The sequence below is a fragment of the Medicago sativa genome, chromosome 2, assembly GCF_051527215.1.
Source record: "Medicago sativa cultivar Bolivia chromosome 2, Bolivia_mono, whole genome shotgun sequence".
NCBI lineage: Eukaryota > Viridiplantae > Streptophyta > Magnoliopsida > Fabales > Fabaceae > Medicago > Medicago sativa.
The window spans coordinates 2738337-2751694 of record NC_140750.1 but is presented as its reverse complement, the minus strand read 5'-3'; the positions used below and the strand labels follow the sequence as shown (position 1 = coordinate 2751694).

General features: G+C 36.0%; 1 protein-coding gene across 1 annotated transcript; it reads left to right on the top strand.

The window, feature by feature from the left end:
- Positions 1 to 58: 58 nt before the first annotated feature.
- LOC146943604 (importin subunit alpha-1-like) lies at positions 59 to 3180 on the top strand. The gene is made up of 9 exons (XM_085741881.1): positions 59 to 247; positions 340 to 431; positions 528 to 659; positions 775 to 960; positions 1047 to 1210; positions 1301 to 1379; positions 1620 to 1748; positions 2295 to 2422; positions 2527 to 3180. Exons 1-9 carry the CDS (start codon positions 211 to 213, stop codon positions 2903 to 2905), a joined length of 1326 nt encoding a protein of 441 aa, XP_085598007.1. The 5' UTR covers positions 59 to 210; the 3' UTR covers positions 2906 to 3180.
- Positions 3181 to 13358: the final 10178 nt, after the last annotated feature.

Sequence of the window (13358 nt, the reverse complement as noted above, 5' to 3'; positions counted from 1 at the left end):
AGATTTGTGTGTGTGCGCGTGTATATATATATATATATTGTGTGCATTCCTAATTCTCAATATACCTATTTATTTTCTCTCTCAAACTCTCTTCCCACAATTCTCAATCGTAAAAATCAGGGTTTTGCATATCGTAAAAGTAAAAGTAAGCGTGAAAAGTAACCAGCATTCTTCGATTTGTTGTTATTGCGGTTCGAGAGTTTTCCTACGATGAATGATTTTGATTTTCAGAAGCTTATTTCGAGCGGTAACCGTTGATTTTTTTTTTTCTCTTCATGTTTTTAATGCGTTAATATGTTGCTTTTCGGAAGTGTTAAGGTTTTGATGTTTGTTTTGTAGGATCCAGTCTTTCGATTGATGAACTTATTCAATCTGGTGCTGTTCCTCGTCTTGTTGAATTTCTAGCTATGGACGATTTTCCTCGACACCAGGTTTGTTTGAATTTTTTCGATTGGAAATTTATGTAGTGTGGTGAAACTCCTCTTTTTGTTGTTTTGATTGGATGTTTCTGTGATTTGTTTGTTTAGCTTGTGGCTGCTTGGATACTCGCACACATAGCAGGTGGAACTTCTGAGAACACTAAGGTGGTAATTGACCATGGTGCTGTGCCATTACTTGTCACTCTAATGAGTTCACCTAGTGTTGATGTTCGGAACGAGGTATATTTTTTACACTAACTAAAATCTAATATTGGTAGAACTTGGATTTCCTTTTTATTTTTTTTTTAATTTTTTTTTTCTTTTTCTGCTGAACACTAAAACTCTGAAATTATAGGCTGTGTGGGCATTGAGAAACATTTCCGGCGATTCCCCTTGGTGCCGTGATATTGTTCTCAGTCATGGTGCCATGATCCCTCTGTTATCCCACTTGAATGATCTAGCAGATCTTTCTATGCTGAAAATTGCAACGTTGGCCCTGTCAAACTTTTGCAGGGGCAAGCCACAACCCCCTTTTGAGCAGGTAGTTGTTGTTTTTGTTAAATTTTAAAAACTGAACCTGCAATAAGACCTTTATCTCTGTATTAATACTATAATTTTCATGGACAGGTCAGGCCAGCGCTTCCCTCTCTTCAGCGTTTGATTTTTTCCAATGATGAAGAAGTCCTGACAGATGCATGCTGGGCACTCGCATATCTTTCGGATGGAACAAATGACAAAAAACAAGCACTGATCGACGCAGGTGTATGTGGCAGACTGGTGGAGCTCCTTCTGTAAGTACCAATTCTTCTATCCCTGCTCAACCAATTTTCTTTTGCAATTATTGATTGTTTTGGTTCTAATTGTATGTGCATGTTTTGAAGGCACCCATCCCCTTTCGTGATAATTCCTGCACTTCGCACCTTGGGAAATATTGTAACTGGAGACGATATGCAGACTCAGGTAATGTCATAATGGATTGTGAATTGTTATATTTTGTTGCTACCTAATTATTTCTAATTAAACTTAACTTTTATTGGGTAAAGTATTGAATTACTGTTGTTTTAGTTATTTTGGAAATCAAATTAAAATTTGAAATATTATAACCTGAAATTGTTGATACGTATGTTTTGTAAGTCTAATTTGATCATCTCATGTGTCACCTTTGAGAATTAACTGATTTGGTTTTACTCTTTTTACCAGGCCATTATCAATCATGGTTCACTCCCATGCCTTTTGAACCTGTTGATACATAATCACGAGAAAAGTATTAAGAAAGAGGCTTGCTGGACTATATCAAACATTACAGCTGGAAACAAAGAGCAGATACAGGTAATCTAATAATAAATCCCATCTTTTTTATACTCGATGTTAAATTTCATGTTTAGTAAAGTGCAATGTTAATTTCTTTATTGCTTATGCTTTTCTTCGAGTTTGATATTTGGGTACACATTGTGATGCTTGATTATTGACAATATGTTTTCTGTTTTGGGTAGTCTTGAGTTTTGTTTGCATTTTAGTTTGATGTCTGGGTACACATGAATATAAATTGAAGCGATGTGTCGTCTAGCATAGAGATGTGGTGCAATAATGACTATTGCAGTCTTTGTTGATAATATATTTAGTTCTCAGGTTACTTCAGTCAAAGTAATAGTTGAACTGCTAGGTGACAGTTAACCCTTTGGTTTCCATTTTGCTGTAAATACATCACCGAAGGGAGTGTATTGCGATTTGCGACGCTTGACTATTGGCAACACGTTTTCTGTTTTGGGTTTGGTCTCAAGTTTTCTTTGCTTTTTACTGCCAAGCATGTTACTTTTAGCTGTCTTATTTTCCGAAAAAGCTATCTGAACTCTACCTTTTATGTATATGATGCAGGCTGTTATTGAAGCTGATCTGATTGCCCCCCTTGTCAATCTTCTTCGAAATGAGGAGGTTGACATTATAAAAGAAGCAGCATGGGCACTCTCTAATGCTACATCTGGCGGCACCCATGAACAAATCAAGTATGTGATTATTATTTTTTCGATTGTTTTTTACTGGCTCTGCTTCATGCTGGCCACATTAAGAGTCTACTTATTAACTTACCAAATGTTGTTGTTATTACAAGGTATTTGGTGAGCAAGGGTTGCATTAAGCCTCTCTGTGATTTGCTTGTTTGCCATGATCCAAAAATTGTTTCTCTCTGTTTACAAGGTCTTGAGAATTTTCTGAAGGTTGGAGAAGTGGAGAAAAGCTTTGGTAACAAGGGAGATGTCAACTTGTATGCTCAGATGATAGATGATGACGAGGGATTGGAAAAGATTGACAACTTGCAGAGTCATGACAACAATGAAATTTATGAGAAGGCTGTCAAGATTCTCGAGACATATTGGTTGGAAGATGAAGATCAGACACTACCTCAAGGCAATGGTTCTCAACCTGGTTTTAACCTTAGAGGTAGCGACCTTCCAGCCCCATCTGGTGGATTCAATTTCAGCAGAATGTGACCATTGTATATTGTACCATAAATATATTTTGCCGGGGAGAAAGTATGTTGCAGCAGCAAGGACCGTGGCGCGTGGCAATGGGACGGGATTTTCTTTGAAGCAGCTTTGAGTCTTTCTTTTATTGAAGCATAGTTTTTATTGGTAATTTATACCGAGTCAGTATTTTATTTGGGTGAATACAGTGTTCAGAAACATATATCATGATGTATTCTAGTAAAAAAATTATTAGTGTCACTTTCTTTTCAATTACGATGAAGCCACTTTCTTTTGTTGTACAGGACGAGAGGATTAGTTTATTTTTTTATTTTTGAAAGAAGAGAGGATTAGTTTATATTTTATACACATGTAGAATGCATATATTGAAGGGTAAATTACGTGCCCGTTTGGTTCAGCTTTGAATATAATTGATTCTGAGAGAATTGATTCTGATAGAATTGATTCTGACAGAATTGATTCTGACAGAATTGATTCTGAGAGAATTGATTTATGTTTGGATACAATTATGTAGAATTGATTAAACAAAATGATTTATGTTTGGATGCAATTATGTAGAATTGCTTTTGAATGTATAATTACTAAAATAGACATAGCTAAAGGAGAATTGATAAAGAATGAGAATTGATAAAGGGCAATAAAGTAAAATAGCATGTTGTAATAATAAAATATACAAACCTATACACGTTGTTCAAGGAGAATTGATTCTAGAAAAGCTAGAAGCTAGGATTTGTAGCTTCATGGAGAATTGCTTTTGGAGGATAAAAGCAATTCTGAAAAGCTAAACCAAACACGTTGTTTTTGGCTAGAATTGCTTTTGGCACTGTAGAGAATTGATTTTGGGCTAGAATTGCTTCTCAGAAGCCAAACCAAACAGGCTTGATCCGGGTTACACCGTTCACTTCTGTTAGATAGAAAGAAAGAAAAAAAATCCCTAAAATATCCTATCGTAAAAATGTTTTTGTGAAGTTCCCCGTCAATTTTGGCTGAACTTGATCTAGATGCCATGCTAGAGATTTATTTTCTGCCCCGTCAACAAAACTAATTGATTTCATTAATTAAACATTGTGTGAAAATAATAATAATTAAACCTTGTTCAATACAAGTAGGATAAAACTCAAAAATATGGTGACTTGTCTAAGAACATGTCGTTCTAAACATGTCATCCTAGCTAGGGATGGGAATAGTTCAGGTAGGGATGGCAAAAAAATCCGAACCCGTGGATATCCACGGATAAAATCCGCAACGGACACGGAGCAGATACCTTAATGGATATCCATGGATAAAATAAACAGATTTTTTAACTACCCGCTAATTAATGGATACGGATGCGGATTTAATGGTATCCACACCCGCGAATATTCATACCCGCTATTAAACCAAGTAAATTACATAAATAACCTTAATATCATTCAACTTCCTAAGAAAAAACCCTATAGGGTGTGTTTGTTTCAAGTTTACCAAATTTATTCCTTGGAATATATAGATGTAAATTTTATTCCAAGGTATTTAGAAAAAAGATGTTTGGTTAACATTATAATGTTGCAAGAAACCTTAAAAATAGGGATTATAATAGGTAATCATACATGATTTTATTCCCATCTCCATGGAAACTTTATTCCCACCATTTTCTTTGGGAAAATTTTTCTATTCCCAAGAACATTTTATATCCGGGAATAAAATTTAATAAACTTGTAACAAACATAGGCATGTATGCTTTTATGATGAATCCACAATTATAACTTGAAACAAACACATCCCTAGGTATTGTGAGTGTTATTAGTTATTACGCTCCTTTAAAAGAAAGTGAAAGTGGTTGGGATTGTTAATGCAATAGCTTTGTTTTTGTTGAATATGATGGATTTACTTATGCTTTTGTTAAATCAAAGAACTTTATTTTTATTAAATGTAAGAGACTTTATTTATGTTTTCGTTGAGTCAACGATCTTTGTTGTTATTGTAATGTATGAATATTATGTTTTGCTAAAAAGAAAAGAAAACACATGTGAATAACCTTTGTTTCTAAATTTTAGCTAAAATAAATTAAATAAATTTTTTATTTTATTTTTATAAATGTTATCCATGGATATCTGTATAAACCCGCGGATACCTCAAAATCCACGGATTACCCGCTAAACGGATATCTGCACGGATATGGATAGGGTACGGATTTCATATTTATCTAACGGAGCGGACACGGATATCACACTATCCGCATCCATGGATATCCATTTACATCCCTAGGCCAGGCCGGCCTACATGGGCCTACGACCTAACCTAGCCTACAATAGGTCCGATCAAGCCATAGTTTTTCTTAAATAGGGAAGACCTAGGCTTTTTTAGAAGTCTATTTAGCTTAAAAGGTCAGGCCACAAGCTATTAGAAAAGCCTTTTAGGCCTATTAGGCCGGTCTAATTATGTAAATATGAATAATATTTATTAATATATTATATACTCTATTTTGAATTAAATTATAAATGTGTCAACCTTTAAAGTAATTTAAGCTTATCAGTTTACATTATTTTTTCGCATATTTAAATGTATTATTATAAATTAGAATTGAAATATGATATAATATACAGTAAAGTTTTCTAAAACTTCATGTTAAATATCGAAAAAGAGTTTAATATCATTGATATATTACCTCGCTAGTCTATTTAACCTTGGATCACATTACTTATTTAAAGATGTTCATATGAAATATACTTTTAAACAGGCTAACAGAGCTAATCAGGCTCTCATAAGGCCAAGCTCAGACCTAAAAAGTAAGCCTATGAGAGGCCGCAGGCCAGGCCTAGGCCTAGGCCTTACAAAAATTTGACAGGCCAGACTTAGGCCTTGCAAAGCCTAGCTCGGCCTAGCCTATTCCCATCCCTAATCCTAGCTAAGCAACTATGTTCATTTGTCGCCTAATAAATTAAAGTTGGAATGTAAAATAATCATATACAAACAATAACATAAATTTCGTGTCTCCACAAACAAAGATTGCACAAGAGTAGATGAATCTAACTCAAAAACAACCCAACACCATCAATTATCAGCAACGAACCAGATTGCTTCTAATATTGTCATAGCCTTCCCCTCCGAAACCGTCATATTTGCCACTTCGTTTGTGCCCAAATAAAGTGACCACATGAATTGCGAATGCAACAACCAATCGACGTAACTTAAGTGGATTCGTGGAACACGACATCAACATTACATTTCAACCATCCCACATTTAGTTTCACCCAAACAGAAGTGCTGCCATGTCCATTACTTTCTCAAACTTGTACACGCTGCCGTGATTGTTCATGGACTTCATTCCACATATCTAACGTAGTCCTCCCAATACCAGAGGATGTTTAAGGAGTATCATTCCAAATAACATCATAACGCGAAACCTATAAATGCCACAAGAGGAGAGCTACACGTCCTGCAATGTCGCAACTTTCAGGCCTACACACATTAAACATAAAATTTGCCAAACTAATATCATTTCCAGCTCACTGTAACGGCACATAAGACAAACCCACCCAGTACCAACTCTCACGGGCCACCTTAGATTCCATAAAGGCATGACAATCAGTCTCTACATCAGCATCACACCAAGGACACACCAACTCGCACTGAACAGGTCTAGTCTGCAGCTTGATGCGTGTAGGAACACAACCTCCACATATTCTCCATAAAAGACTACACGCCTTTTGTAACACCCCGTTTTCCAAACATAGAAATTTCATAATAAATTATCGGAGTAATTCACATAAACGGAATGCTACATCTCTTTATCATAAAATCTTAACAAAATAGATAATAATTTATCCTTAAAAAAATTCATCAACATAATATTTAAAGACTTTGCAGCGGATTTAGTTTAACAATAGAAATAGTCTTGGCACGCATGCCTCATCATAAAAGTCTCATAAATCTTAGTTCAATAATAATTCTTAAACTTCAAAAACAATACGTAAAGGAACAGAAAATAGTATCAAAATCCCCATCCCGTTACGTATCAGAGCACCTAAGGACACATTGAGAGATAGTCACCCACGACCGCAGGTAATCTTGATTACCTGCAAGTTACCCATACGAAGAGCAACATTTTCAAGCATAGTGAGCAAAAGCTCCAGGGCATCAAGCCCTCACCCATCGTGTGAATGACTAAGCATTCAAGGGCATCAAGCCCCCAACTTTGAATGAGTATGCAATGGACTCAACTTTCTACAACTTAGACAACTTCATGAACATCTCTTATAATTCCATTAATATGGACAACTTTTTAGTTTTTTACAACTTGGACTGACTTATACAACTTGTGACATTAAATGGTTAACAGCAGCAAACACAACAAATGCAGCCTACAATAGTGCTTGAATATCATATTATCATTAAAGAAATGAATCATATCAACCTAACATCATAATAAATACTTATAAATCAATACTTCTTTGCTAATAATCACAATCATCTAACTTAGACTTCTGTGCAGCTTAAATCATTCTAAGTGTAACACCCCGTTTTCCCAACATAAAAATTTCATATAAATCAGAGTATTTATTTCATAAACGGAATGTCACATATTCTTAAAAATCATAAAATAGATAATAATAATTATCCTTCAAGTTCATTCATCATAAAATCTGAAACTATGCAGCGGAAAATAGTTCAACATAATAAAAGTCTTGGCACACAGGCCTTATTAGAAATCTCATAAGTCTTAGTTAATGTTTATTCATAAAAGTTCATGAAAGCAAGCCCCATCCCGTTACATATCAGAGCACCTAGACACAAAGTGAGGAGTCCACTCATGAACGCCTCTAGTCTTTATTACCTGCACATTACCCACGGTCGAGGCAACATATACGCAGAAGGGGTGAGATTTCACAGTCAATAAATTAAACATATAATTCATCAAAGTGCATTTAACAACATAAATCATCATTTACATATAAAACATTTATCATTTAGCATTATATCAAATCATATTCAATTATCATTATCAAATATCATCATTAGTTCGTAAACAATTATCATCTCAAATTCATAAGCAAAAATCATCATTAAATCATAATCAAGTATCATCATATATTTTACAACTTAAGACATCGTAAACATCAGCATTAATAATCATTTAGTATCATAATATTATCATCATCAATCATAAACAGACATCATCATCAAAATATCATCATCAAATCATAATCAAACATCATCATCAGGGCATCATGAACATCAACAACAATTATCATTTATCACCTAATAATCATCATAAGACATCATGTTCAACTTAACACTTGACTCAACAGCACGACCCAACTTGACAATACAACTCTTATCAACTTAACAACTTAACATCAACGACAAATGCAACGACAACAACTTCAACATCAACGACAAATGCAACGACAACAACTTCAACTTAACATCGTACATATGCATGTGGTACCAGCCAACAACATAAATGAGCGTAATTAGGCTCTTCAACGTGTGAGCACAAAGGCTGCCGGGCCTAAAGCCCCCAACTTTAATGAGCACAAAGGCTGCCGGGCCTAAAGCCCCCAACTTTAATGAGCACAAAGGGTGTCGGGCCTAAAGCCCCCAACTTTGATGAGCACAAAGGCTGCCGGGCCTAAAGCCCCCAACTTTAATGAGCCTGCAAATGGACTCAACCTTCCAACAACTTAGACAACATCGTGAACAACTTATACAACTCATAATCATGGAAAACTTCTTAAATTCTGACAACATAGACCGACTCATGCAACTTCAAGACATTAACAGTCAACAGCAGAAAACAGCAGCAATATACACCATATAATAACACAAGAATGCATTAACATCATCTAAGGAATGGATTATGTAACACCCCGTTTTCCCAACATAAAAATTTCATTTAAAATCAGAGTATTTTGATCACAACGGAATGTCACATACTTCTTTTAAATCATAAAATGGATAATAATAATTATCCTTCAAATTCAACATCATGAAAAATCTTAAACTATTGCAGCGGAAAATAGTTCAACATTTAGAAGTCTTGGCACGCAGGCCTTATTGAAAAATCTCATAAATTAGTTCATAAAAGAGACACGTAAGGAATAGAAGTAAAAGCAATCCCCCATCCCGTTACGTATCAGAGCACCTAGACACCAACTGAGAGTCCACTCATGAACGCCTCTAATCTTTATTACCTGCACATTACCCACGGTCGAGGCAACATATACGCAGAAGGGGTGAGATTTCATAATCAATACATTAAGCATATAATCCAATAAAATGCATTTAACAACTTAAACATTAATAACATATCAACAATTAACAATTAGCATATTTTTCATTACATAGCAAATACAATCATCATTACCATTACTAATTTTCATCACAAATCATAATCAACTTAACACTCAACTTGACGACACAACTCATCCTTGACCATGCAACTCTATCAACTCAACAACAACTTAACAACACGACTCATCTTGAAACTTCTTGATATGCAAATGCATGTGGTACCAATCAACAACAAATGAGCATAATAGGCTCTTCAACGTGTGAGCACAAAGGCTGCCGGGCCTAAAGCCCCCAACTTTAATGAGCACAAAGGCTGCCGGGCCTAAAGCCCCCAACCGGGCCTAAAGCCCCCAACTTTAATGAGTATGCAATGAACTCGACTTCCAACAACTTAGATAACGACGTGTACAACTCATACGACTCATAATCATGGACAACTTCTTAAATTCCAACAACATAGACCGACTCATGCAACCTCAAGACACTACAGTCGACAACAGAAAACAGCAGCAACATACAACAATTAACAACACTGGAATGTGTTAACGTTCACATAAAGAATTAATTACATCAATATAAATAGCACAAAACATCATTATAGTATTCATGTAGTAACACTTCTAATTTCAGTCACCATAACAGACTTCTGGAGCTTATGAAAGCATCCTAACAGCTCTCTAACTTACTTCTAAGGTCATCTCAAGACTACACGTGCGAAAGGATCGCATCGGGACAATTTTGGGCAACTAACAGCCTAACTCGCAGTGGCGAGTAACTTCACTCGCAATGGCGAGCAAAGTGTGCATTCTGGGTTCCTACGTATTTACTCGCAGTGGCGAGTTATTCTGCTCGCAGTTGCGAGCTCACATGGCACTCGCAGTTGCGAGTTGTGTTGCTCGCAGTTGCGAGTTCTGGGTTCTAGCTCGCAGATGCGAGTGTTCTTGCTCGCAGGTGCGAGCGATGAATGTCAGTACGGCCAGAAACCTAAAAATTCCAACTTTTCACTTAATCTCCTAATTCTATCCTCAATTCAACATCTAATTATCATCTTATGGTGTATCTAAGTTCTGTACACTAATTTAACATCAACCTAACATCTTTTCATGAATCAATCATCAAATTCGGTCTTAAACCTAATTCCCAATTCTCACCAAAACTTAATCTAATCATGCTAAATTCATCCTATAGAATCATACTCTTAATAATATTGAGAATTAGTCTCACCCTTACCTTGTAATTGCAGAATCGATAGCCTCTCCCTCTGGTTCTCCTCTTCTGACTTTTCTCCCTTTTCTCCAAAAGCGTTTCACGTAAAAACGTTTCCCACTTATGTCTGTATTATTTATTTACCCTTATTACTCATCTCACCTATAAACTTACTCTTTCCACCTCACAGCCCAACTTCTAATATTTTTATTTTATTTCTAATATCTTATTTTATTTAATAATAAAATAAGTCACACCAACATAACAACTTCACAACATCAAATACTCCACATAATTCATTCATAAATCATATAACTTACTCAAATCATAAATCATATAAATTACTCAAATCATAAATCATATAAGCATATATTTATAAATATATTCTAAACTTCATCAAATTAATTAAATAGTTAAGACGGGCGTTACAGATTACATCAACATAATTATCATAAAGCATCATAATATCACTCATGCAACATCACTACTAATCTCAGTCACCTGAACAGACTTCTGGAGCTTCTGAAAGTATCCTAAACAACTCTCCTTCTTACTTCTAAGGTCAAATCATGACTACACGTGCGAAAGGATCGCATCGGAACAATTTTGGGCAACTAACAGCCTAACTCGCAGCGGCGAGTAACTTTGCTCGCAATGGCGAGCAAAGCGTGCATTTTGGGGTTCCTAAATCCTTGCTCGCAATGGCGAGCTATTCTGCTCGCAATGGCGAGCTTACAGGTCACTCGCAGTTGCGAGTTGCATTGCTCGCAGTGGCGAGCTCTGGGTCCTGGCTCGCAGTTGCGAGTGTTCTTGCTCGCAGTTGCGAGCGATGAATGTTAGTACGGTCAGAAACCTAAAAATTACAACTTTTCACCTATCTTCATGATTTTTTCATCCAAATAGCATCTAATTATCATCTTAGGCAATATCTAAGGTCTGTACACTAATTTTGCATCAATCTAACATCTTTTCATGGTTTAATCATCAAATCGGTCATTTAACCCTAATCCCAATTCTCACCAACTCTCAACCTAATCATGTTAAATTCAATTCTCAGAACCATACCCTTAATTATATTGAAAGCTAGTCTCACCCTTACCTGGTTATTGCAGAAAATCGACAGCATCCTCTTGTCCTTCTCTCTTTCTGACTTTTTCTCCCTTTTCTCCGAAAACGTACGTTCTCTCCCAAAAAACTTTTCTCAACCTAACTCCTTATATTTATAACCTCACTTCTAATTTCTCTTTACACCTCTAAAAATGCTCTTTTCACATCACAGCCCAAATTCTAATATTTTTATTTTACTTTCATATCTTATTTTATTAAATAATAAAATAAGTCTCAACACCTCATAACATCTCTAAAAATCATAACATCGCATATATCACATAATTTCCAGATAAATCACATATCTCTCCTAAAATCACGTAAACCTCATAAATCACTTAAATTCATAAATCATATAAATATATATAAATATATTTCTAAATAATTAAATAATTTACGACGGGTGTTACAACTCTCCCCAACTTAAAGAATTTTCGTCCTCGAAAATTTACCTCAAGCAAACAACTCTAGATAAGACTCCTTCATCTTACTCTCTAGCTCCCACGTCAAGCTTTCACCAGTCGTTCCACTCCAAACAACTCTCACTAGAGGTATCTCTTTGCCTCTCAACGTCTTCACTTTGCGATCATCAATCCTCAAAGGTAAAGTCTCCACCGTAAGGTAGTCTCTAACTTGCACATCATCACTCTGAATCACATGGGATGGGTCTGGAACATACTTCCTCAGCTGCGATACATGAAACACATCATGCAAATTCGATAAATGTGGTGGTAAAGCCACTCGGTATGCCACCGTTCCAACTCTTTCCGATATCTGATACGGACCAATAAACTTCGGAGTCAGCTTCCTAGACTTCAATGCACGACCAACACCGGTCATCGGAGTAACTCTTAAGAACACGTGGTCTCCTTCTTGAAACTCAAGGTCCTTCCTACACTTATCATGGTAACTCTTTTGTCGACTCTGCGACGCCTTCATATTTTCTTGTATCATCTTTACCTTCTCAGTAGTCTGCTGGACAATATCTGGTCATAGAACCACACTTTCACCTGTTTCAAACCAACACAACGGAGTCCTACACCTCCGACCATATAAAGCCTTGAAAGGTGCCATCCCAATACTTGAATGATAGCTGTTATTATATGTGAACTCTATCAACGGGAGATGACTATCCCAAGTTCCACCTTGCTCAAGTACACAAACTCTCAATAAATCTTCAAGTGACTGAATCGTTCTTTCCGATTGACCATCCGTTTGAGGATGATAAGCCGAACTCAGTCTCAACTTAAGCCTAAAGCCTCTTGCAAACTCTTCCAAAATCTAGAAGTAAATCTTGGATCTCTATCTGACACGATGCTTGAAGGAACACCATGCAGCTTCACAATGTCTCGAATATAAATCTCTGCTAACTGAGCCACAGAAAAACTAATATTAATCGGAAGGAAGTGTGTCGACTTCGTCAATCTATCAACAATCACCCAAATAGCGTCATTCCCTTTAGGAGTATTCGGCAAACTCGTCACAAAATCCATGGATATACTATCCCATTTCCATTCTGGTACATCTAACGGTGTCAGCAACCCAGCAGGTTTCTGATGCTCCACCTTCGACTTCTGACAAATCAAACAAGAGTACACAAATTGTGCCACATCACGTTTCAATCCTGACCATCAAAACATCTTTATAGCTCCTGGATGAATGCTCAAGCTTGAAACACACCGTTTCTTTATTAAATAAATAAAACAAAACAAAAAAAAAATTTAATATATAGACTTAAGAAAACACAACCCCACATCAGTTTTTCTCACTCTCTCTGGAACTTTCCTTTTATTTCTTCCAACTTCTATTTTCATTTCCAATTCATTTTCTTTCTTCCCACACCGTAACCCATTCTTTTCTCTCTCAATCACCA